The sequence below is a fragment of the Prionailurus viverrinus genome, chromosome E1 (genome assembly GCF_022837055.1).
Source record: "Prionailurus viverrinus isolate Anna chromosome E1, UM_Priviv_1.0, whole genome shotgun sequence".
Lineage (NCBI taxonomy): Eukaryota > Metazoa > Chordata > Mammalia > Carnivora > Felidae > Prionailurus > Prionailurus viverrinus.
Genome location: NC_062574.1, coordinates 24,459,980 through 24,484,319, shown reverse-complemented (window position 1 = coordinate 24,484,319; position 24,340 = coordinate 24,459,980). Strand labels below are relative to the sequence as shown.

The window sequence follows — 24,340 nt, the reverse complement described above, 5'->3', positions numbered from 1 at the left end:
CGTCTGCTGGCCTGGAACCGTGGCTGTGTGCCCAAGAGCCCCACCCCTCCTACCTGCCTGGATGAGCGTGGCGGCCTGCCTCTGCCTCTCCTGCTTGCGGTGCCGGTGTCGCCTCCAGCTTCCCTGGATGCAGCAGGCACACTGTTCTAGCACCTGGGTACGCCCACATTCCAGAAGCTCCAACTGAGAGGAGGGGTATCCACTGAAGTCTGCAGCCTCTCCTCCCACCGCCCTGAGGTGAACCCACACTTAGCGTCCTGCTAAGCAGAGCACGCAGCTAGTGAACTACCCTCCTCATCACAAACCAGCTTACCATGGAGTCAGTCATAAACACTTTGGTCCTGCCACAATGCACTGGGACTGGTGTGGCCTCGGCTGGGTCACCAGGTGTGGCTGCTGCCTGAGTTAGAGCTGGAAGAGTATGGAGGATGTCCTGGAGAAGAGGTTGCAGTGTGGCTCCCTTGGTATGTGGAGACCATTCTATGGGATGGGAGACAGAGGTCTCATCAGCTCTTGGTCATCTACACGCTTCTGTGGACTTAAGAAACTGGTTCTGGTCTCCCCCATACTCCATAGGCTTCTTTGCTGCTGTTCTTGCCTCTAACCACTTCCACCTTTTTTGGGGGCAGAGGTGACCCCTCTGTTGTTCTTCAGGCCCCTGGCTATTCTGAGGAATACCGGAAACCCCACTTGTGGCTGGCCCACAGCCTCCATTTCTGTGGGTCCCCCAGGCAAGCTGGCAAAGGGCAGCTGGTGCCTGGATTCCAACCTTCAACCAGCCAGCATCTGTTCCAAGGCCCCAAATATGCCGAGGGCCAAGCAGGGCAGGTGGACCACCCCCTAAGCCCCTCACCCCTTAACTCCCTGCCATGTATGGGAAAAGGGAGAACACCTCCCAGTCCCAGGGAGGCCCAGCAGGTCCCCATGTCACATTGTACATAGCTGGCTCTTGCAGAGGGAGGATTTACCTGAGGGCTCTGACCACCTTTTGCTGCCCAGTGCCTCTCTGGAGACAGAGGCTGCCAAAGAAGACGCCGCAGACGAGAAATCCCAAAATCAACCAGGGGCGAATGGGACTTTGGGCACAAGACACAGAGCAGTAGAGCAAATCATGAGAGGAGAGGGAAAGAGGTGGAGAAAAAGAATGAAAGGAAAGTGATAAAACTAAGCCCAAGAGAGGAAGGAAATCAGGACTGTCCCAGGCCTGACAAGCCCCAAGGTAAGGCTGTGTGGGTGCAAGCAGATGCTGCTGGGCTAGGGTCCTACTGGGCATTGGTCTCATACTCTGTCCTTGGCCTCTTCCTCCTCCACCTATGCCAGGGTCTTACCCTACATGCTGACAACCCCCAAACTGGGGCCAAGGTCCAGAGCTTTCCTTTGATATTAGGGCTTGCTGAGTGCCTGGCAGACATTTCCACTGGATGACTGTAGGGACCTGGAGCTCAAGTCAGTCCTGCAGAGCTCAGCAGCTACCCCCAAGCCTCTCTACCTTCTCTCAACTCTAGTCAACCTAACAACCTCACTCCCAAGGCCTGCCATGGGCCCCCTAACAGTGGTCTCCAGAAAGCATATGGCTGACATCACTCCCTTCCTCCTCTGAGACGTCCTCATCTGCCCAGAGAATAGAGCTCTGCTCCTGTGACATGGCCTGCCTATTACCCCAGTCTCACCTCCAACTGTTCTCTGCCTTTACAAGTTCTACACACACAGTGTTGTCTCCTGCCTGCAGGCCTCTGTTCAACTACCTGTCCCGTGGAATGCCCTTCACTTGGCTAATACCACTGGTCTTCAAACACCACTTCCTCCAGGAAGCCTTCCCTGATTCATACCTCCCCAGCACTACCCACAGCATTCTGTTCCTAGCTCTGCCTATCATCTTTCTCCACTGTCTTCTTTTAGTCTGTTTCCCCCAGTGAACCAAGAACCTCGAGGACAGGGCTGTGTTTTACTCCTCTCTGAATGTCCAACCCCCTAGCCCTGAGATGGCCCAGGACAGGTGCTCAGTAAACTGTGCTTGAACAAATGACTAGCAAATGGGCCCCACTCACCTGAATGTCTTTCATCAGGAGATGGGCTATGGGATCCAGGGGATGTGCGAGTACAGAGCCTTCTCAGTAATTCATATCGTTCCACGAAGTTCTGGTGAGGGATTCTAGAAGCCAGAGCAGGCAGAAGCAAACAATGAAGTGACAGCTGTGAGCCTGGGACAGCACTTGGGGCTAATCTACTCAACAACCGAGCGAGGTGCTACCATGACTGCCCACTGAATGGATGAGGTTGTGGTTGTGGAGAGACTACACAGCGGAGACCATTTTAAACTGGTCCTGCTCTTCTACAGCCTTGGTCTACCTAAACAAAGCTTCTCACTCTTTTAGTAGGGGATTTTTGGCCTGCCTCCTTCCAAACGGGCTTGCTGGCTCCTCCCCAACTGGATCACTCATACAGTCAGCCACATCTGTTGCTTCTCTGACTCCACAGCATCCCCTGCTTCCTCCTGATTTTTCTGCTCCCCTTCACCTCAACACTTAAACAGCTGATGACACCCTGTACGTATTTATACCTCCTCCTCCTGAGTCTGGCTTCTGTCCCCAACACTGTTCCAGTGTGGCTCTTGTTGCAGCCATCAGCAAACACCATGCCACCAAATCCAGCAACTGGCCTCTGGCAGGTGCCCGGCTGACCCCTGTCCCCATACAGCTCTCTCAGCCCCCAGGACCCCTGTGAGCTTGGCTTCCTCCTTCACCCACAACTCCCAAGTTGCTGGTGCTGGTTTCTCATCATCTACCTACCCACTCTCTAAATGTGAATGTTGCTCAGTGAATGGCTTCAGACCCCTCTTCTCTCCCCACTGTGATTTCCTCCTTGCTCATGGTGTTACAACCCACCAAGGACAGATCCTCATGTACCCTCCAGTTCCTAAAGTTCTGGGCCCCAAGCCTGTCTTATAACCACTGCAAACCTGACAAGGCCACATTCCTGACTCCCCTCCTATCCCACCTCCAGCCTGTGCCTTCCCCAGACATCCTATCTCAGGGACAGGATTTCCTGATTCATCCACTTGCCTCAGATAGAAGCCTGGGAGTTATGTGTGCAACCTGGAAGCTGACTGCTCCCCTGCCCACATCCCATGATCAATCACCCTACAGTCTTGATTCTATCACAAACCACAGTCCAATTTAACCCATGTCTCTCCATTTTTCATGGTTGCCACCCTCTTGTGGCCACCATCTTGCCTATACACCTGCGCAATAGCCTCCTCACGCATCTTCTCCCTTCTCTTCTGACCCTGTGTCCAACGTCCACACGGTAGCCACAGAACATGAATGAGAGCACAGCACTCTCTCCTCACAATGTCCAGCAGCTTCCCAGCCCTCTGGAAAAACTGCCAAGTCCTCATGGGACTTCTGAGGCCCCTCTCCCCCCATTTCTCTATGTGCAGGCACTTTAGCATCTCGGTTCCTAAGCTGGAGCTTTGTGCTTGCTGTTTCCTCCCCCAAATCTTCTCAGGTTGGCCCCTTCCCTCCCCAGAGGCCTGAGCTGCTTAGAGGGGTCCATCCCCAACCAGCCCAAAGATCCTCTTCCCCATTAGTCTACCTAGCAGCACTTTGTCTCTTTCCTAGCACTGATTAACTTAATACTTCTTGACTCCACAGGAATGTAAGCCCCAAGAGGCAGAGGCTCACCTTCCTTATTCACTGATGCTAGCAACAGTGCCTGGTGCAAAACAGTACACAGAAAGGGAATGGATAAATGAACAAGTGAAATCTCTTGAGTTCCAGGTTGACTTCTGCAGACCTGCCTCTTTCTCTTCACCTCCACATCCTGCTCTGGGCTGGGCAGGTCTTGTCACGCCAGAGTCCCAAGCTCCACCCCAACACTGGCCCTGCCCACTGTGGGGCCTGGCCCACTTACCGGATGGGGAAGCCAGCGGCACTGATGTGAATGGTCTCCACAAGGCCACAGGCCTCCAGCTGACTGAGGACCTGGATTGGTGAGGAGACAGGGTGGGCACCTGTGGTGTGGGACCAGCAGACCAGAAATACCACTCCTGCCCTCTGAGGCTCTGGTCCGTGTGAACCTGCAGGCTGTCCTCATGCTTGACTGATGAGGGTATACTCTCCTGCTTCTGATACCGTGGAGGTAAGTGCTGGTCCTACTTCTGTCTCATCACTCCCAGCTGTGCAGAGACTCTGCCTTATAATGCAGCCTAACCCAATTTGTTTATTTATTTTTATATTTTGTGGGCAGTGGGGTAAATCATAGCTGAGGAGCAGGAGAGGTTAAATTGTAAAGATTCATTGGGACCTTAGTGGAGAAATCCTGGCCGTAAACCCTAAGGCCAGTTGACTGTGGGACACTCTCCAGCATCCAGCACTCATGCCTCATCCCCATCAGAGCCCAGTACCCTGAACAAAGGGCAGCTGCTGGCCATCAACTTTTGTGCAAATTAGAAAAAAACTACCTCTGGTCAGAAGTGGCCACACTGTGCACAGACTGCAAGATGATTCAGACCCTTCAGCTAATCACCCAATCCTCCGGGCAGCTTCAGTCTCATCAGGGCACATGGACTGGTGAGCAGAATGTAAGATGCAGTGGAGGCTTCCTGGCTAGCTCACTGTGCCATGCACAGACCACAAGAACATACATGACTGTCCTGCCAAAGCAGGGGCGCAAGATGCCCTAGTGTCAAACTCAACCCAAGAGACTCGCTCTGGTCACTCCACTTGGAGCCAAAGTTCTGCCTTTCGTCCCTTCAGGGCCTTGGCCAGATAGGGCTCCCTACAAAGCAGCTCTGGCCCAGTGAATTACCTCCTCCTGGAGAAAGGTGTGCGCCTGGCCCTGGCTGTTGGGCTTGATGCAGCGAATGTAGTGGGGTGTGGTGCTATGCAGAACCTGCAGAAGCTGCTCCAGGGAGGCCTGCAGCGGGGAGAATGAGGAGCCAGACAGATTGAGGCTGCCTGTGGGCATCAGTGGGGCCCTGGTTAGTGACTGCATCAAACATCCCTTGGCAGTCTTCACAGCCCTGAGACGGATATCCTCCCAGGCCCTGGGATGATTATGGGAGGTGCTCACTGAGTCCATGCGCCCTCCTTGCCTGAGCTCCCAATGCCCCTCACCTCCACTTCTAGGGACCTTCCTGACCTGTGATCTGTACCTGGTTGGTCTCCACTCCCCACACCTCCTCCCCCCCCCCCCCCCCCCCCCCCCACTCACCAGAACAATCTTCCTGGAAGAGAACAATCTCAGAAGCCATTCATTCAGGCAACAATTGTTGTTCTCATTAAGCCCAGACAGTCAGTCTGCTGCTCAGAGCCCAGGGTCTGATGGGGTCACATGAATGTGTGTTGTGCACCCCCTCAGTAGCGTGTCTGAGGCTAGGCAGGAAAGAGCTAACCAAACCTGGGCTCCACCAAGTGGTTCCACTAGGAGGTAATGATTAGGCTGAAATTTGAAGGACTAGAAGGAATCAACTAAGGAGGTGTGGAGGGTGGGAGTCTGGGATGGGGCTGGGGATGGGGAGTGGTACAGGCAAGGGAGGGGCATCCCAGGAAGGTGGAGCAGAATGTCAAGGGTTGAGGGCAGAAAGCATAAGGTGCTGGAGGAGGTTGACAAATCTGCAAGCCAAGGACAGGGCTTGAGCAGGAACCTGGAGAGCTAGGAATGGACTGGGACACAGAGGTTCATGTAACTATTGTTCCTCCATGACCACCCTATCGGCCGTGGGTGAGAGGCCCACTGTGCCACCCATTAAGCCCCTAGGCTTCCTGTCATGTCAGTTATGTCTATTTATTGGTTTTCTGTTTTGGTCTTCCTCATGAGGCTACCAACTCCGTGCAGACTGGGACCATGTCTACTCACTTGTCAACGTTCCCCAGCAAACCACCAATCCTGGGAGGTGCTTGGTAAATATTTGAGATTGATGAGTGAATCAAGCACATTCTATCAGCACCCCCAGGACCCACCTTGAACTTGGACACCACAGTCAAAACAGGGGCTCTGCTCTGGCCAGAGGGCTCTTCCTGGGACTTCTCTTCAGGGTCCAAAGGAAATAGCACCTTGAGTAGGGGGTCCTGGGATTGCTGTAGGAGGCTGGTCAGCTCAGGGGGGACAGGGTCCTATTAGGAAAGGACAAGGACAGCAGATAAGGGCAGGTGGAGTGCTACCAGGGTTGTCCCCAGGCTTGCCAGCCCTGCTCACCCAAGCCCCAGAAGAAGGGATTCTACGGGAGACCCACTGTGACATGGGTCATTTCTGGGCAGCTTATGCCTGATTAGCAGAGATGTCAGGCAGGTAGGCCAAAGAGGTGACTTGGATTCTGGGAGGATATTCAGGAGAGAGAGAATGCAAGACAAGAATCTTCCATGTATATGCAGCAATGACTCAACACCTCATTTCACGCAGGCCCCCACAGGCCGTGGCCCAGCCCCCACCTTGTTCTTCTCCACCAGACCTGCCGTGTGGTACTGCACAGGCCCTGCATAATGCACCACGATGAAGCTGGGCTCCCGGCTGAGCTTGTTGTGGCCCAGGCAGGGACTGCCTGCCAGGGCACTCTCGATGCGTGTCTGGAGCTGGGCTGCACTGCTTGGCCGATTAAGGCGGCATTCCTGCATGGGATGCAATGGACACTCAGCCACAAATATGAGACAGGCTCGCCACAACCATCATGGATCCCCCCCGCCCCCCACCAGCAGCATAGCTGTCACATAGGCATCATAGTGACCCTGAGAGGGAAGGAACATAGGGATTAGCAAACCCATTTGGCAGATGAGAAGAGAGAGACACAGAGAGGGCCTAGTATGGTCTCTGAGGCCCCAGAAAAGCCCAGAGACGAACTCTGGTGCTTAGCATACTAGTTGACCCTACCTCATTTATGAGGGAGCAGATACTGATGGGGCTTCCCTCAATGAGATCCAAACAGGCCTGGTTGTCCTGGTAGCTGACAAAGGACCAGTCCAGGCCCTCAACTGCATATTCCTCCTAGGGGACCAAAGGTGGCAGTTGGGTGGCAGGAGAAAGCATCTGTGATCTGAGGCCCAGATAGGTCATCCATGGCTGGCCTCAGTACCACAGGATATTCCAGAGCAGCATCAAATAAGGAACTAAAGGCTCTGGGTCAGACCCTGGAAGGAGCACTCCACTTCTCACCTGCTGAGCCCTCAGGTAGTGAGCCACAAAGTGCTGTTGTAGCTTCTCGTTGGCATAGTTGATGCACAACTGTTCCAGACTGTTATTGGGAAATGATTCAAATCCATATACATCCAGCAGGCCTGAGAGGATGGGGCAGAACCCATGGGGCCACTGCAGGGAGCAGGGGCAGGGGTACTACAGGAGTCCAGGGTGAAACCTCATACTTGGTACCCTGGAGAGGTTGAATGAGCAGGACACCCAGCAGTGGGCACAGTAAACACAATGCCCTGGGGTGGGTCGCATCTCCACTTCATGGCCCCTCAGAATTCAAAGCAGGAAGAAAGGCTGAATAAGGTGTGAGGGGCAGCCTAGGGAACATTTTGTGTCCAATCCAATTTAGAGGGCTTTGATCTCACCAGCCCTGTTGGTATCTAGAATTCCACTGTCTCTTGAGCAAACCTCACATCTTTGAGCTTTACTTCCTCCTCCACCTGACTACCCCACCCCAGTTCCAACCATGTTACCATGTCCCCCAAATCCCTTCTAATCTAGCCATTGTGCCTATCCCCTCACAGTTCTCCTGAGGCTGGGGCTGTTTCAGGGGAGAGGAGGGGCCCTCACAGACAGAACACCATCTGAATCTGCCTGGAGAGCTACAGATGGCTCAGATGTGGGCACCGAGAACACAGAGACACCCTTGCCCAGACACTGGTGGACAATGAGGAGATGGGGGTGCAGAGAAGGGAAAAGAGCTGCCTGGAGTTGCACACTGGACTGGACTGTTTTTTCGAAGGAGTGCTCCTGAAAGGGTGAGCCCCTGCTACCTATGAAAGTGGTCCAGGAGTCAGGGTCTGCACAGATGCTGCTATTGATCACGGATACCAGCCAGTCAAACAGCCTGTTGGGGTGGGGGTGGAGGGAGAGAGGACTCTGGTGAGAGGTCAGATAAGCCTGAGATAGCAAAACTGCTCCTCCAGCCAGGGTGCCACACTCTGAAGGGCCTGTATTCCCAGCCAGACACGCCAAAGGATCAAACCCTTTCCTCCCATTTGCTGCCCATCCCATTTTGCCCCACTACAAATGCAGGCTTGTGGTCATGCATGTTCCTAGGATGCACAAACCCGGCCTGTCCTCCCAACAAGACTGAACACACGACCGGTAGACTCTGGGGCTAGACAGGGAATGGGACTCCATCAGTCACTTGGCCAGACACCCAGCTAGTGTCTTAACTGGAAGGGAAGGGGTGAACAGGAAGGCCTAGGTGGAGTTTGCAAAGAACTGAGTTCACTGGACACCCCTGAAAACTGGACCTGTGGCACCTAGAGCTCAAGACCCTGCCACATCCCTTAGTCCTGCATAAGCAGGCCCCGAGTCACCTGAGGGCAAGGGGTACTCTGCACTCTGGAGCACCCCACCCTGAGACGGTGAGGCAGTTACTATGCTGGTGACATGTACAATACTATTAAGGAATTTCTTTCTTACGATTTTTCTTAAAGTGACTGCTCTGCAGTTTATTGCAATTCAGTCAGTTAAGGGTTTCTGCTTTTGTACCAGGGGCTCCAAGTACCTGTCTGAGGCACTGAAAACAAGTGACCTAGTGTTACAATGATCTGATGTTTATTAAGTATGAAGTGCTCTATGGTTAGAGGTTCACACGATCTATGATCATCATATTTTATTTTACCGATTTTACAGTGACTTGACACAGGCTTTAAAAGTCTTTGGCATGAAATTAGCTTCAAGGCAATGGGAAAAGAGTCTCTTCCTGAATTGGGATCCGTCTGAGCCAAGCTGCCCTAGGCAATGTTCAACTCAGCAGATCTTCCCTCAGTAATGCTTCTCAAGCTCTTGACTCTTCAAGAAGTTCATGAACATGGGGGGGACCCTCTCCCCAGGTGCCCAGGTTCCCATGAGCACACACGCATGCACACGCGCGCGCGCACACACACACACACACACACACATACACACGTGTTCTGACCCATGGTTCTGGAGGATTCTGGGTCCCCTGACTCCTTACTTGGTACCCAAGGCTCCCTTACTTAGAACCCAGGGTGAGAAACCACCCTTAACCACATGGCCAGAATGTGGAGCTGCTCAAATAACCCACAAGGAAAAGGCCAGGACCCCCACCTTCACCCTGTTGTGGACTCCCATTTGCTGCACACTGTGTTGTCTGAGACTGTGGGCCACACTACTGGCCCTACCATCTATCAATTTCCCCAGGTAACATGAAGAGATGAAGTATAAGGTCACGTGGAGATTGAGGACCCTATTCACCCATAGGTCTAAACCTGGAACTCTGAGAACCCCAGATCAGCTTGGAGGCCTGATGTGCCCGTGAAGACCTAAGCAGGCTTTCCTCACCCATGGCCAAGGGCAGGGCAGGCTCCTATACTTTATTAATGAGCTGAATCTAGCCCAGAATGTGGCAACTTCCCCATGCAGAGTACTCCGGAATTAAGGTCAAAGGCCATGCCCGGGGAAAACCCAGAAGCCATTCATTCCCTGCTGTCCATTCATATGCTTTATCTGGAAGCCCTCACCGTGGGCCTGGGCCTATTGCATGATGGTGTCTGATCCAACTCCAGAGAGGGGGAGAACTTGGAAGGAGGGCAGGGCCCAGAGTGCTTACCGTGCATAGACTAGTTTGGCCAGACAGTCTCTGCGAGTGTCACACTCGGCTCGGGAGCAGGGCTTCTGGAATACCTGCTGCTGCCTGCCTGCCTTGATGGTTCTAATCTGCAGTGTCTCCAGCAATGGGTCTTCTGGAAGCTGCAGCAGTGAGGCTGATGTCCTGATAGAGCCTGAGAGGGACAAATCACCCTCCATCCAAAAAGGCCTCTTTACAAGACACTGTGAAGTCACCCAACTGGACAGAATAAACCTAGGTTCTGGTGCATGAGGAGACTTGCCCAAAGAAGAGACTGGACTTGAACCCAGGACTTATATGTCCCGGTCCACACTGCCATATGTGGGGCAAATCACTTTATAAACCCTCTCTTGTTTTCTCACCTGTAAAACAGAGATGATGCTGTTTGCCTCACCAGAGATAGGGTAAGAAGTAACATCCATGGTTTCATCAAGGGCATCCTCACATTCCAAATTTCACCCTCTGGCCTCCCACCAGGTCCCACCAGTGTTGGCCCTTTTCCAGACAGGGCATACCCTGCTCCCTGGGTGTGTGACCAAAGCTGATACACAGACCCCCATCCTTGTTCTCACACTTGGCATCGTCCATCAGCTGGCAGGACTGGGCTTCATCCTTAGAGTCAGCAAACCAGATGTTTCCGAGGTGCAGCAGTCCAGCCAGGACCTGAGCAGACAGGAGACGACATGACAGGAGCACCTTCTCAAGGGCTGAAGCCTAGCCTGGGAGAGGCCCCTCTCCTGATGAATATAATCATGAGAACAAAATAGTAACAGAAACTCCCAATTGATACCCATGACAGAAATGACACAGGGAAATGTTAAATTACAAACCTATAGGGATTTCTGGCTGGCTCAGTGAAGCATGTGCCTCTTAATCTTGGGGTTGTAAATTCAAGCCCTATGGTGAGTGTAGAGATTACTTAAAAAAATAAAATCTTTAAATCACAAGCCTATAGGCAACAGACGTAGTAAAAGAGAAAGGCAGGATGAGAATCCATGTAGTCTGACTTCAGATGTCTCCCAGGGCAGCCAGTGGGCTCCTATGTCACCCACTGTCTGTCCTTGTGCCTCCCCTCCTCCAGGAGCAAACTGTGAGAACACCACTCCTGTTACTTGTGGACCAGGCTCTTTCTGTGTGGCTGGTGGGGGTTTGGCCCTGGTTCCCTTTGGTCCTTTCTCAGCACTGCTAGGCAGCTGACAGCACAGTCCAGGATAGGATCTGTGATCTTGGTCTCCTAATAGTGGGTGCTCCCTTACCTGTACACTCACTGATCCATAAGGATGAGTCTCCAGGGGCTATAGAGAGGAGACTCATATGTCCAGCAGCTGGGGAACCCTTAGACCCTTATGGGGAGAGCAGAGCCTCTCCTACCATCCCTGTTTGGTCCCAGGCAGGGTATCTCCACATGATACCAGCTTTCAGGCCACAATCTACCTTGGAAGAAGACTGCTGTGCCCAATGGGTAGAGGCTCATGATACTGTCAAGCCAACACTCCTGTCCAGACCCCTGGTGTTGTCCACTTGTCCTGGGCTTGTTCCCATGTGCTGTCCCTGTGGCCAAACCTGATGGTGCCCATACTGGCCATGATCCCCTCCCTGCCTGAGCAGCCCCAATCCAGAGGTAGAGGTCAGTTTCCACTGTACTGCCATCTCCCTGCAGGGGTTTCTCCGTATCTGCTACCAGCCTATCCTATGTATCCCCCTCCTGTTGCTCTGGTGGGTGAGGAGGTGATGGCAGAGGGAGGTAGTGAGCCCAGTTAGCAAAGACAGAAGGGAGAAGAGAGGCCACTAGTGGGATGAGCGGCGCCCAGGTCACATGGGTCAGCACTCCATCCAAGAGGAGGGAAAGAAAGCAGAAGTCAGAATTACTACACCTGGTACAAACTGCCCTATGGTGATGTCTGACCTTGGGGAGGTTACTTTACCTCTCTAGTTTTCTCAAGCACAAAATGGGAAAAATCTCCATATACACAGGACTGTTCAAAAAAACAAATAACTAAGAGGTATGAGCATGATTTTAAAATATGAATACACTGGATGAACATGTGGTGGCATCACTTCTCTATTTTGATCACTGCAGTGATAACTGACCCAGGCACCTCGTCCTGTCCCCCGGGCCACTGTGCTAGATTTTATAATAGAGTACTGTGCACTTGATCACTGTCCTCTATGCTCTGTCCACCCTGACTCCCTGTCCAGGCTCAGGTGCACAGAGGATAGTTGACTCCTTAGAAATTACACAGTGGGGCCTAAAGTCCTAGATCCTCAGAGTTCAGAGAAGGGGCCTATGAAAGGGGTTGCCCATCCATCACATCTACCAAACGTAAGAGGTATGCCTTTTCTTCTCACCTGAAAGATGTTGTTCTGAGTGGGGATGTCAATGCCCAAATGAAGCATGGCCTCTCTGGTCACCTGGAAACAATCCTCTGAAAAAGAATCCAAATCACAGCCCAGTGTCAGCACCCGAGGTCAACAGGGGCTTCAAGGAGTGAAGAAGGCAGGCCCTATGCAGAATGTGAGTGGGTACTGATGGGCTAGCCCAGGGTGCTAGGCAAGACTCCCCCTACCTTCCAAGGTCCTCTCTGGGTTAGGTAGCCAAGAGAAGGATGCTCCCTCGGGGAGGTGCCACTGGAGCCTCTCATCCACGCTGGCTCCTTTACAGATCTGTGGGGAGGGGTGGGAGGGTGGCTGAGGTGGGGGTGTGAGGAAGACCAGGCCTGCATAAGCCTGGGGTTGTGATGAAGAGAAATGCTTCGACATTACAAGGCTGAGACGTCAGGGCACAGAGCCCAGGGCAGGTCCAGGGGCAAAAGCCCACAGTAAATATTCTAAATATCTCTGATGCAAAAAAGCCTGCTGAGGCCTGTGGTCTGATGAGAAAAGCACTCCTGTCTAGAGAGCCCCCAGTCCCCACCTGAGAGCAGGGAGATGTACTATCCATGTTCTAGGGAACCCCCAGTCTGATGGAAGACACATCAGACACAGTTCTAGGGAAGCCCTCATTCTGTTGGAAACAGTTGCCATTCTAGGAGTCTTCAGTTTGGTGAGGGTGACACAGTCCCAGTCTCAAGGACCTTTTGGTCTGACAGAGAAAGCAAATGCATCTCCATGTCAAAACCATCCTGGGAGTGGAGGTCCAACGTGAGGCAGAAGTGTTGCATAAAACTTCTAGGAATAAGGGGCGGCATCACTGAAAGCCAGGTAATGAGGCAGGCCTGGAACATAGTGGGGGTGGAGGGGAGGGTTTGGACACTCAGACCCATCTCCACTCTACATCTGGGCAGCTGTGGGCCCAGCCTGACACAAACCTGGTAGAAGATGTGGAAGTTCCTCTCACTGGAGGCCTGGCAGGTCACTCGAGTTTTCTCTAGGAGGTACGTCTGGACTGCAGCTCCAGTCATCTGCTGGGTACTGGGCACAAGCACGCCAGAGCCCATTAGTGGTCTGTTCATTCCATAGCCATTTATTAGGTACTATCTTGTCCCAGAATGCAATCTAGCCACTCCCCCCAAAGCTCTTTCACTTAAAGTGGGTGTTGAGGACAAGGACCACTCAGCAGGTCCTTAGCTGTTCTGGAACTTTCCCCTGCGACCAGCTCAGTGGACAGGACCAAGCCCTCTATATGTCATTTTGTCCCATCCCAAACCAAGAACAGAAGCCCCAGTTTCAAGTGTAGGGGTATAGTCCAGAAAGGTGGTAGTTTAACTCAAAGCCCCCAAGCAAGGGTGAAGCCGGGAGGAACTCACAGGCCATGACAAGAATACTGCCTCTGGGTCCCTGAGGCTGGAGTAGCTAGAAGTCTCTAGGTTCAAAGATCACCCTCAGGCTCATTTAGCCCACAAACATTACATGCCAAGAGGAGCAGGGTTCTGCCCATAAGGGTAGCCCAGGCTGGAGACTGCCCCAGTCACTTGCAAACTCCCCACCCCAGTCCTCCCATCAGCCAGAGTGGCAGCAGCCATTACCTGTTCAGCTGTAGCTGGATGAACTTCCCAAAGCGACTGCTGTTGTCATTCCTCAGTGTGCACGCATTCCCTACAGATCACACCTATGTTTATAACACTCCCCAACGTTTATAGGGTCCTCATGGGCCAAGGTGGGGGCTATCTCTACCTGCAAGTCACCTGAAGGCCCCTTTGTGGGTTTCCAGGTCACAGGGGACTGGACTAGAGAATGGGCACTCGGGCTTCAGCAAGTGTGTTTCAGGAGAGTTAGAACTTCCTAGCAATGAACTAGAATGAGCAAGTCTCAGTGGTCGGGGACTGTCTTCTTTGAAGGGAAAGGACCAAAATCAACAAGCTGTCACTACTGAGTTAGGTAACATCTAGGTACAACAAACCTATCTTCACCCTACATCTGGGCAGCTGTAGGCCCAGCCTGACACATCTAGGCTCGAGTCCCAACATGGACAATAACTGATGAGCATTCTTAGACAAGTCCCCTTCTTCCCTGAAGCATCAGGAAACTGTATGTAAGAACAGGATTTGAACTAGGAGAGCCACAAAGTCCTCTCCAGCATACTGTTACATCTACCTAGGCTAGAGGAGGGGATGACTCTAGTGGAAGGAGGCCAAGGGTACCTGGAAGGAGGTTAAGGGTCCAAGGCAGTGAGTGATACACTCTCCTCTCAAAGCACTACCCCTTTCCCTGGGAGATGGCAAATCCCAGAAGAAATGGAACCGAGGTACTATGCACAGGACACCAAGCTCACCAAAAGCTTCCATGACAGGGTTGGAGTTTAAGATGCGCTGTTCAATTCTCTCTGCAATTTTGTGACTCTCCAAAGATGTGGGTGAGGCAGCCACCACAGCGTAGAACTTCATCAGGCAGCGGGATGTCCATGTCTGCAGCAGAAACAACCCTGTGGGAGACGAGTCCATGTTCCCTCCCACCAGACCTCAGGATATGCTGCCCACTAGAGCCCTCTTCTCCACCAGACATGTTGCTGACCAAATGGGGGAATAGTGAATTTAACTATGTCCTTGGACAAGGCACTTCACCCATCTGTGAAATGGGAGGGTTGCTCACTTCTGCTGCTTCTAGTTCCAGAGGACACCTTTAAGAAATAAAGGAAGAGGCACCTGGGTAGCTCAGTCAGTTAAACGTCTGACTTCGGCTCAGGTCATATCTCATAGCTCATGAGTTCGAGTCCTGCATTCAGCTCTGTACTGACAGCTCAGAGCCTGGAGCTTGCTTCAGATTCTGTCGCCCTCTCTCACTGCCCCTCCCCCACTTGTGCTAGCATGAGCTCTCTCTCTCAAAAATAAAGAAACAAAAAAGGTATTTAAAAAAAAAAGAACTGTTAGAATTAACCTTTTTTCAACACAATTGCAAAATTCAAATGAATTATAAGGTAGAGAATAGCTCCCAGAAGGTAGAACAAAATATTAAGAGATGGAAGAGTAAGTGAGAAAAATAAGACTATTAAACAATTACTCAAACTTCCTACTAACAGAGAAGTTAAAGAAAGAAAAAACGGAGGAAATTATTAAATTATTAGAATACAAATTTCCCCAAAGAAAAGAACATGAGTTTTCAGGTTAAAAAGACCCACACAAAATATCCAGCACAATAAATGAAAAACAAAAAACAAAAAACAAAAACCATACCAAGATAAAGACTGAGTTTTTAACACCTATGGATAAAAATGAAGATTCTAAAGGCTTTTAGAAAGAAAAAACAAATCACCATTATGGACTGGGACTCTCTATCACAACACTCAAAAAATATAGAAGAAAAAACCTTATAAATTTGGAAAGAAAATGATTTCCAACCTGGAATTATATAATCCAGCCAACATATCAAGTTTGAGGCAAAATAAACATTTTCAGATGTGCAACTCAAAAATTTGCCCTCCACACACTTTTTTCAGGAAGCTACTAAAGAATGTGCTCCATAAAAACAAGGCTGTTAAAGAAGTTGAAGCCATGGGTTCCAGCAAGGGGGTTTGTCATAGGACAGAGGGCAACTGGGGAATCCCCAGAGCGAGGCAGAGAAGCTCCCAGGTAGTAATTGCATGGCAACAGCCCTTGGCAGTCCAGGCCTCCCACCAGTCCAGGTCGGAGCAGGAGATCTGGGAGCTCCAAAAGAATACCCCCATGACAAAAAAAAACAAAAAACAAACAAACAAAAAAACCTGATATACTTGCCATCAGGTGAGTCCAGCTTTGGTGACAAGTTTAGTAATAATAATAGGTATACAGAAACTAAACAAATGAAAAAAAAAGGGCAATTATTAAGTAGAGGGAAAGTAAAAATTATATAAGAAAGGATAGTATATTATACGGTTCTGCTGTGAATAATACATACATGGCTGTAATACTGCATATTAATTAAAAATCATGAGAGACGCCTGGGTGGCTCAGTCGGTTGAGCATCCAACTTTGGCTCAGGTGGTGATCTCATGGTTCCTGGGTTGAGCCCCGCATCAGGCTCTGTGCTGACAGCTCAGAGCTTGGAGCCTGCTTCAGATTCTGTCTCCGTCTCTCTCTGCCCCTCCCCTGCTCACACACAGTCTCTGTCTCTGTCTCTGTCTCTCTCAAACATAAATAAACATTAAAAATAAAATCATGAATTTTATACATAATTACTTATGTATTTGGGGGCAGAGAAATAGGGCTAAGTTTTTTAAATTCTTTTCATGTTTATTTATTTTTGAGAGAGAGAGAGAGTGTATAAACAGGGGAGGGGCAGAGAGAGAGGGAGACACAGAATCCGAAGCGGGCTCCAGGCTGACAGCACAGAGCCCAATGTGGGGCTCGATCCCACAAACCATGAGATCATGACCCAAGCCAAAGTTGGATACTTAACCGACTGAACCACCCAGGCACCTTAATCATAGTAGGAAGTGAACAGATAAGGTCAAAAACTGAAAAATTAACAATATAAGCATATTGTTTAGAAATACAGATGCAAACACCCAAATAAACTGCTAGAAGATGTGAAAGTAGTTGCCTCTGGAGAGAGGGAATAGTCTTGAGAGATATGGGGTGGGGTTGCTATTTTTCTTTGTAAGCCTTGCAGTACACTTGATTTTTGAACTATGTAACTATGCTACTACTTATTAAAAATAAATGAAAAAAAACATACAGACCCAGCACATGAACATAGTGGCTGCTCAATAAAGGGCTACAGCACTTTGGTTGCATGGGTTTCAGGCCAGGTATAGCCTCAGCGCCCCACAATTGCTCTGGAGGACAATGAACTTTCTCTAGGAGCTGGGTATGAGCTATTGTACTGGCTACCTTGATGGAGCTCTTAAAAATCCTCTCTACATCCAAGTCCAAGCTGCCTTCCCTGCAGCTTACTGTCTTCACCTGTTTCCTTGCCTATCTTTCCCAGTGGACTGAGCCCTCTAAAAGCTATATTTTGCATTTTCCATCTCTTTCCTCCCCCTGCCACTCTTCAGTGGCTAGCCGAGGCTTAGAAGCTGCCAGGTACTCAGTACTCAGCAATTCTCTCATATGTGAGTATAGGCAGAAGCAGTTTATGTTCTAAAGAATTCTTTGTGGGGATGCTTGGGTGGCTCAGTTGGTTAAGCATCCAACTTGATTTCAGCTCAGGTCATGATCTCACAGTTCATGGGATCAAGCCCTGTGATGGGCTCTGTACTGACAGCATGAATTCTCTTTCCCTCTCTGCCCCACCCCCGTTCATGCTTTCTCTCTCAAAAATAAACTTAAAAAAAAAAAAAAAAAAAAAAAAAAAAAGAATCTCTTGTGAGGGTAAAAGCATTGTGGAAAGGGTGGGGTGGCTAGGTGAGGCTTGGCAAGAAGGTGGTGAGGCCTGGCCCATTGGCCTCCTCTGACCAGCTGTGCAACTCCTTAACCATCCCTGTGCAACATTCTGTCTCATTTGTGGTTCTGCCACCTAGGGGGCCAGTTGATCATATCAAATGCTTCTTTCCTTCGCCACAACCGGCCTGATGCACTGCCCTTGCCATCATGGGGGACCCGAGGATTCAAGTGGGCTCCTCCAATAAACCCTTTCCCACAAGTCACCCCAGCTACTTTAGAGGAGTTCTGCCATGTGCCAAGCATGCCACCAAGTGCCTATGTGCACTTGTTCATTTAACGGTCATTGGAGTCCCAGGAGTTAGGTGTTGGTCCTCCTGTCCTTATCATTTTACAAGTGAAAGAACTGAGGTTTGCAGAAGCTAAATTCCTTTCTAATGTGCTCTTAACCACTATTCTGGAATCCCAATAGCTGACCTCTGTTTCCAATGGTGTCAGAGAGGAGACCTTTTTTTTGTTTTTAACATTTTTGAAGTTTTATTTATTTATTTTTGAGAGAGAGAGAGGGGTACAGAGAATCCAAAGCAGGCACTATGTGGACAGCAGAGAGCCCAATGTGGGGCTCGAACTCACAAACCATGAGATCATGACCTGAGCCAAAGGCAGACGCTTAACCAACTGAGCCACCCAGGTGCCCCAGAGCTGAGACTTTTTTTTGTTTTGTAATTTTTTTTAACATTTATTTTTGAGAGAGAGACAGAGTGCCAGCAGGTGAGGGGCAGAGAGAGAGAGAGAGAGAGAGAGAGGGAGACACAGAATCTGAAGCAGGCTCCAGGCTCTGAGCTATTAGCACAGAGCCCAACATGGGGCTTGGACCCACGAATCATGAGATCATAACCTGAGCCGAAATCAGATGCGTAACCAACTGAAACACCCAGGAACCCCAAGGGCTGAGACATTTGATAAGAAAAGGAAGACTGAGAAAGAAAGAATCTTACCCAGGGTTACATGGAAGAGCCTGGACTAGAACCTGTCTCCTGACTTCCTGCCCAGTGCTTGCCCACCGTTGCACAGTGACTTTCTGTTTGAGCCAGACTATCTGCCTATCTGGACTAGGCAGCAAACAACTCCACTCCTTCCTTTCTACCACCCCCACCAGTCACGAAATTGAGAGGGTGGGAAAGACGCCCTCCTTACCTTTCCAGCACCACTCTCTCCGCTGACAATGATAGACTGGTTGACTGGTTCGATCAGGCTCTGGACATTCCTATAGGTCTGTTCACCCACAGCAAAGATGTGAGGCCTCAGTTTCTAGAACATCAAGGGGTAAAAGGTCACATGAGGGAATGACTGTCTCCAAATAGTGGCTGATCCAATGATGGCTGAAATGGGGAGGCTGCCAACAGCAGTACAAGGAGGCTTCCTCTAGAAAAACTTCCTGGCTGTAACAGTGTTAGACCAAACTATGAGACCCCTATGCTGGCTATAATTACCCATCTTCTCTCAGACTGGAAGCAGTGCTGGCCTTGACCAGTCTATGACCTTAACACTGTCCTCCCATCTTATCTTAATAGTCTTTTTCTGCTATTTATTATTTTATGTTATTGTACTTTGTAGCATGCAAAGAATTTTCCTACAAGTTACTGCCTAAAAAAATCTATGCATTAGGGGCACCTGGATGGCTCAGTCGGTTAAGCATCCAACCCCAGCTCAGGTCATGAGCCTGCAATTCATGGGCTCCAGCCTCACGTCATGCCCTGTGCTGTCAGCTCAGTCTGAAGCCTGCTTCGGATTCTGGGTATCCCTCTTTCTCTGCCCCTCCCCTGCTCGCACTCATCTCTCTCTCTCTCTCTCTCTCTCTCTCTCTCTGTCTCTCTGTCTCTCTCTCTCTCAAAAAGAAAAAAGCATTAAATTTTTTTTTTAAAAATCTGTGCATTAGTTACATAGCTAATCCTATTGTATAAATGAGAAATCTGAGGTTTGGAGGGGCTAAATAACCTTTCCAAGGTCTCTCAGCAAGTAAATACAACCATGTGATTTAAATTCCAAGGCCACTGTTCTTTCCATCAACAGGTATTTAATTATCCTCAATGTGCTGGGCATTAAACCAGGCACTGGGGAAATAGGTAACCATGACATGGCTTTTGCCTTTGAAGAAGGAGTCAGTGAGTGAGATATGGGCTCTCAGAGCAGACTTCCCAAGGAGTCCACTTAACCACACTTGGACACTTAACCACACACGAGCTTCAGGAGGGCGATGCCATCTGCATGATGCCTAGCCAGCCCAGCACTGCCCGCCTAGCAATTACCACCTACCTGAAGGGAAAAGGCACCATTCTGGATGGTGTCAGTGCCACCTGAAGGGAAAAGGCACCATTCTGGATGGTGTCAGTGCCATCCCTCTGCACCTGCCCCTGCCACCTCTTGCCTGAACTGTTAAAAGCTTCCAACTGTTCTCCCTATATCCTGTTTTACTTTCCTGAACCTAACTCCTCCAGCTCTAGTCAGTCCCTGGGGACAAAGCACTGTAGATTCACTCTGCCTGCTTCAGACCCTTCTTATCTCATCTCCCATCTCATCTACTACTTCTCTCCTTGACAGCAGCCCTCCTGCCAGCACATTTGCTCTTGCCTCTCCCTGAACACATCATGCACTTAAACACCAACTAGCCAATTCCCTGCCTGTACCATCTCCATCCCATCAGCATTTACTCCTCTCATTTTTCTCAGCAAAGAGGAACACATGCAGAGTTTTCTAGGGCAGTCCTAATCACATGTAATTTTCTTCTTTTCAAAAATGTGGTTTATTAAATACACAAATATACCTTTGTAAATTCTTTCCTATTAATAAAGTCACACATAAGACAAAAATCTATTATCCCATACCCTTATTTTAGGTTCCAAACTCAGTTAAACAAGTATTTATCTCCCACTTTGCACCTACTGTCATGTGTCCAAAATTCAATCTCCTGGTGGGCAGGGCCATGGCACCAGCAGACTCTGAACTACTGCATGGCTGGTGAATAGGTGGATAACGATGAAGATGCTATAAGGAGGCCCAGGGGGACATGGCAGAGCCCTGAGGCCCAGGAAGTGGCTGAGGCTTACCTGGGGCTGAGGAGCAGCGTGGTACTCTCTCATCAGTGCTGGTGAGTAGAGCTGAGGGACAGGCTTGAAGGGGTTCAGAGCCACCAAGGTGCAGCCAGCACTGGTGTAGAACATGTCCGCTGCGTACCGAGCCTGCAAACACCTCAGGACTGAAGCAGAGGCACCTTTAGCAAACTGTGGCTCAAATACAAACATAGACAAACACTAGCCTAACAGCGCTACCTTTGCAATTAGCCAAGTGCCTTTAGATACCAGCAGCTCCCTCATGAATAGGTCCAAGATCTAATTAAGATGAGACCCAAATCCGGAGCAAAGTCTGCCCTGGGGAGCCTGGGTGCAACTGCCAGACAGAGGTCTGGAGCAGCCCATTTGGCTCCAGGTCAGGAGTCCTGTCTGCCTTGTTCTGACCAGGGGAAGCTGGCTGAATCCCCACATCACATCTCCACCCTCTTGGAGAGGGCACTTTTTTTTTTTTTTTTAAGATTTTATTTTTAAGTAATCTCTACGCCCAACATAGGGCTTGACATCAAGAATCATATGCTCCACTGACTGAGTCAGCCAGGCACCCCTTAGAGATGGCACTCTTAAGGACAGGGAGGCCCATACCTGTCTCCAGCGTCACAGGATTCACCTTGGTGAGGTCATCCAGCTCGTGCAACAGGGCCTCCCTGCCCAGGAACTCCTGTAGGTCTTCTCTGAGGGATTTTCCTCCTTGGGCATCAGAGCCTGACCTGTGGCCATTAACCTGAGAGGCCATGAGAAGAGGGCCATGAAAGCTGGGACTGAGACCAGCTGGCAGCAATGTAGGGGTAGGGGCCTATATAGCAGCAAGAGAACAGGCTTCTAGTTCTACTACCTCAGACACTAATAACATAGGCTGGCTGGGGTTCATATTTCAGGTCTGCCACTTACTAAGCCTATGAACCTGGGTAAGCTACTTAACTTCACTGAGCCACAGCTTCTTCATTTGTAAATAAAAGAAAATAAAACCACTTCACTCACAGGGCTACTGGACAGAAAAATAGGAAGAGTTAGGGGCACCTGGGTGGCTCACTCAGTTGAGCGTCCAACTCTTAATTTTGCCTCAGGTCATGATCCCAGGACTGTGCGTTGGGATCTGCGCTGACAGCGTGGAGCCTGCTTGGGATTCTCTCTCCCTCTGCCCCTTTCTCCAGCTTGCACACTCTCTCTAAAAATAATAATTTAAAGGGGCGCCTGGGTGGCGCAGTCGGTTAAGCGTCCGACTTCAGCCAGGTCACGATCTTGCGGTCCGTGAGTTCGAGCCCCGCGTCGGGCTCTGGGCTGATGGCTCAGAGCCTGGAGCCTGTTTCCGATTCTGTGTGTCCCTCTCTCTCTGCCCCTCCCCCGTTCATGCTCTGTCTCTCTCTGTCCCAAAAATAAATAAACGTTGAAAAAAAAATTAAAAAAAAAAAAAAATAATAATAATTTAAAAAAAGAAGAGATACACAAAGCATTTAGTGCCTGGCACATAGTGTGTACTCAATAAATGAATAAATTCTATCCCCTCTCCTCTGGATGAGCTCCAGTTTTCAGGCTGGCCAGCTACCAGCCTTACTAGGCCTGGCAGGGGTGGGGCCCAAGGTTGGGGGCTGCTGTAGGGGGACACACAAAAAAAGAATCATGGTTTGGGCTTTTGAAAGAGACCATTTAGCTTGTGATAAAAAATCAGCTGTGAGGTAGCCCCACACCTTCATCACCTGGCTCTTGGGGCTTAAATTTAGCCTATTTAATTAGTTTCCTCTGCCCTGGGTCTTTTTGAGAGGGAGACTGGCTTGGAAGTTGGATGAGGTTAAGAATAGGTACCAAGAGGAAAAGGCCCTTTCTCCTTCACCCTTGCTCATCCTTTATGCCTACACTTTCCACATGTTTTCTCTTTCCATTTTCCTCTCATGGTCCCATTTCTCCTCCTATCTCTCTGAAGACTGCAGGAAAGATGGGGTGGAGAATATAAGGTAGTAGCACCTGGCTGAAATCTGCTTTTGGAGAAAGGAGTAATGATATGACCTGTGTAGGTTTCCAATGAGATTAGTGAACATTAAAAGTTCAACCCCCTCTAGCCAAGGTGGCAAGTGTCATCTGAGAGGCCCAGCAACAAGTTTCCTTCCAAAGATATTGCCTGTTTTCTGAATTTGGGCCCACCATAGTCCACAAAGTAGGCTCTTGGCCTCCAGGATAAATGCTGAGGTCAGAGCATGGCTGGATCCATGCAAATCCCTCTGTTCTAGACGGGTAAAAATCACAATCTGAGCCATCATTTATGATCAGCTCTGATCCAACCAAGGAAGTAGCTAAGTATAACGGTCAAGAGCCTGGACCTGAAAGCTAGATTGCCTGGATTTGAATCCAGATTCTACCACTGCCTAGTTGTACAATGTTATGTAAGTTCCTTAATCTCTCTGTCCCTCAATTTTCCTCATCTGTAAAATGGGAATGGTGGTAGCACCTACCTCAGACACTAATAAGCACATCAAGATTTAGAGAAGGCACCTGGCATATTCCCCAAAAGTTAGCTATTATTATTCTTTTAAAAGCAGCTCTTCTTTAATTAGGCAATAATATGTCAAGGCCTAAAAACTACACATGCCTCTTAAGCCTGCAATTCTGCTTTTAGAAAACGGTCCTATGTAAAGGCCATAAGAAGATTCAGTATATATTCAGCTATGTGTAATTGTAAAGCAAACTGAAAACAACCCAAATGACCAAATGGTAGACAATTTATAGTAAATCCTTACAATGAAGTAAAATAGGTTACAAAAAAGTATGATAGCTTCAGATGTTTTAAATATATATATTTAGGAAAAAAATACAGGATATTTTCTAAAATGTTATCTCTGGGTAGTAAAATTATGGGTAATCTTAAGGTTTATTTAGAGAGCGAGAGAGCAAGAGCACATGCATGCATGAGTGGGGAAGGGGCACAGAGAGACTCCCAAGCAGGCTCTGCACTGTCAGTGCGAAATGAAGCCCAATGCGGGGCTTGAACCCATGAACTATGAGATTACGACCTGAGCCGAAATCAGAAGTTGGACACTTAACCAACTGAGCCACCCAGCCACCCCAATTAAAATTTAATGTTCTTTTTGCTTATATTTTCTACACTGCTTATAGTGAATGTGACCTTGAATAAGTCACTTAACCTCTCTGAGCCTTATCTCCAAAATGGGGATACAGTAGCACTGTACATATAACATTGTAACTTGTTTGAGGACTAAACAAAATTATACATGTAAGATGCTTAGCATACTATCCACTACATAGCAAGGGCTCAACACAGAGCAGCTTGCTAGTATGGTTGTGATGAACATTACTGCTTTAAAAAAAAAACAAAAATGTTTATATATTTTGAAAGAGAGAGTATGCTCGAGAGCTGGGGAGGGGCAGAGAGAGAGGGATAGAGAATCCCAATGCTGTCAACACAGAGCCCAACCTGGGACTTAATCCCACAAACTGTGAGATCATGAGCTGAGCCAAAATCAAGAGCTGGACGCTTAACCAACTGAGCTACCCAGGCACCCCATTACTACTTTCTTAATAAGAAAAAAAAAAAAAAAAAAAGTTAAAAACAAACAGAAAAAGCCCAGAGCAGACAACTGTCTCACCGACTTCTCTGCAGTCTCAAGCCCATTTCATGACACAAAAGTCTGGAAGATGATCAAGTAGTAGTGTCTATTAGGGCTCCCTTGAGGCTGCCTGGC

At 49.4% G+C, this 24,340-nt stretch overlaps 2 protein-coding genes across 9 annotated transcripts in view; one reads left to right on the top strand and one right to left on the bottom strand.

Moving 5' to 3' along the window:
- Window positions 1-24,340, bottom strand: part of MYO19 (myosin XIX) — a 31,774-nt gene that overhangs the window by 4,307 nt on the left and 3,127 nt on the right. For 3 of the 8 annotated variants that reach the window (XM_047832782.1, XM_047832787.1, XM_047832789.1), the window contains exons 4-23: window positions 21,231-21,369; window positions 20,625-20,773; window positions 18,715-18,828; window positions 14,496-14,628; window positions 13,750-13,819; window positions 13,093-13,195; window positions 12,352-12,448; window positions 12,134-12,210; window positions 10,300-10,447; window positions 9,767-9,938; window positions 7,956-8,029; window positions 7,150-7,271; window positions 6,868-6,981; window positions 6,432-6,608; window positions 5,964-6,116; window positions 4,810-4,917; window positions 3,913-3,983; window positions 2,049-2,152; window positions 314-480; window positions 54-183 (exon numbers count right to left, since the gene is read on the bottom strand). In XM_047832782.1, the coding sequence (XP_047688738.1) occupies window positions 54-183; window positions 314-480; window positions 2,049-2,152; window positions 3,913-3,983; window positions 4,810-4,917; window positions 5,964-6,116; window positions 6,432-6,608; window positions 6,868-6,981; window positions 7,150-7,271; window positions 7,956-8,029; window positions 9,767-9,938; window positions 10,300-10,447; window positions 12,134-12,210; window positions 12,352-12,448; window positions 13,093-13,195; window positions 13,750-13,819; window positions 14,496-14,628; window positions 18,715-18,828; window positions 20,625-20,773; window positions 21,231-21,369 (2,422 nt within the window). Of the gene's footprint in view, window positions 1-53; window positions 184-313; window positions 481-2,048; window positions 2,153-3,912; window positions 3,984-4,809; window positions 4,918-5,963; window positions 6,117-6,431; window positions 6,609-6,867; window positions 6,982-7,149; window positions 7,272-7,955; window positions 8,030-9,766; window positions 9,939-10,299; window positions 10,448-12,133; window positions 12,211-12,351; window positions 12,449-13,092; window positions 13,196-13,749; window positions 13,820-14,495; window positions 14,646-18,714; window positions 18,829-20,624; window positions 20,774-21,230; window positions 21,382-24,340 lie in introns of those variants that run through there. The other 5 variants (XM_047832785.1, XM_047832783.1, XM_047832786.1 and 2 more) reach the window with 5 other exon arrangements.
- PIGW (phosphatidylinositol glycan anchor biosynthesis class W) overlaps window positions 2,155-24,340 on the top strand; it is a 29,134-nt gene continuing 6,948 nt past the window's right edge. The window contains exons 1-2 of the mRNA XM_047832804.1: window positions 2,155-2,546; window positions 3,654-4,140. The gene's annotated coding sequence lies outside the window, so the exon portion shown is untranslated. The remainder of the gene's footprint in view (window positions 2,547-3,653; window positions 4,141-24,340) is intronic.